This window comes from Cystoisospora suis, assembly GCF_002600585.1.
Source record: "Cystoisospora suis strain Wien I chromosome Unknown contig_7332, whole genome shotgun sequence".
NCBI lineage: Eukaryota > Apicomplexa > Conoidasida > Eucoccidiorida > Sarcocystidae > Cystoisospora > Cystoisospora suis.
The window spans coordinates 5,317-5,645 of record NW_027160118.1 but is presented as its reverse complement, the minus strand read 5'-3'; the positions used below and the strand labels follow the sequence as shown (position 1 = coordinate 5,645).

General features: G+C 44.1%; 1 protein-coding gene across 1 annotated transcript; it reads right to left on the bottom strand.

Annotated features, from left to right (window-relative positions):
• Positions 1-35: 35 nt before the first annotated feature.
• Positions 36-329, bottom strand: CSUI_010396 (uncharacterized protein; the record flags this gene model as incomplete). The annotated part of the gene is made up of 1 exon (XM_068070500.1): positions 36-329. A coding segment is annotated over one exon (180 nt), but the record flags the coding sequence as incomplete, so codon positions are not given.

Genomic DNA, 329 nt, shown 5'->3' with positions numbered 1-329 from the left:
CTTTCAAGATCATCTTCTACTGATGATCTTCAGAAAGAAAGACTTCGCTTCAGGAGAAACAATACAAAAGACAATCTTCTTCCTCTCTTGCCTTGATAAAAGAAGACATTCAGAATAGAGAAATAACTTCAGAACGACAACAGCTAGCTAGCTAGCTAGCGAGGTAGCTACCCAGACACTCCAGAACAGCTCAGATGACTCACAGCTATGGCTAGACAGGTAACGCGGTAGAGAGCTCGACCAACTGTAGAAAGAAGGACCACCGTCAAACGTAAGACATGCCACGACCACTATAAAGAGAGTCTTATCAATACCCCTCCCTGTCTCTC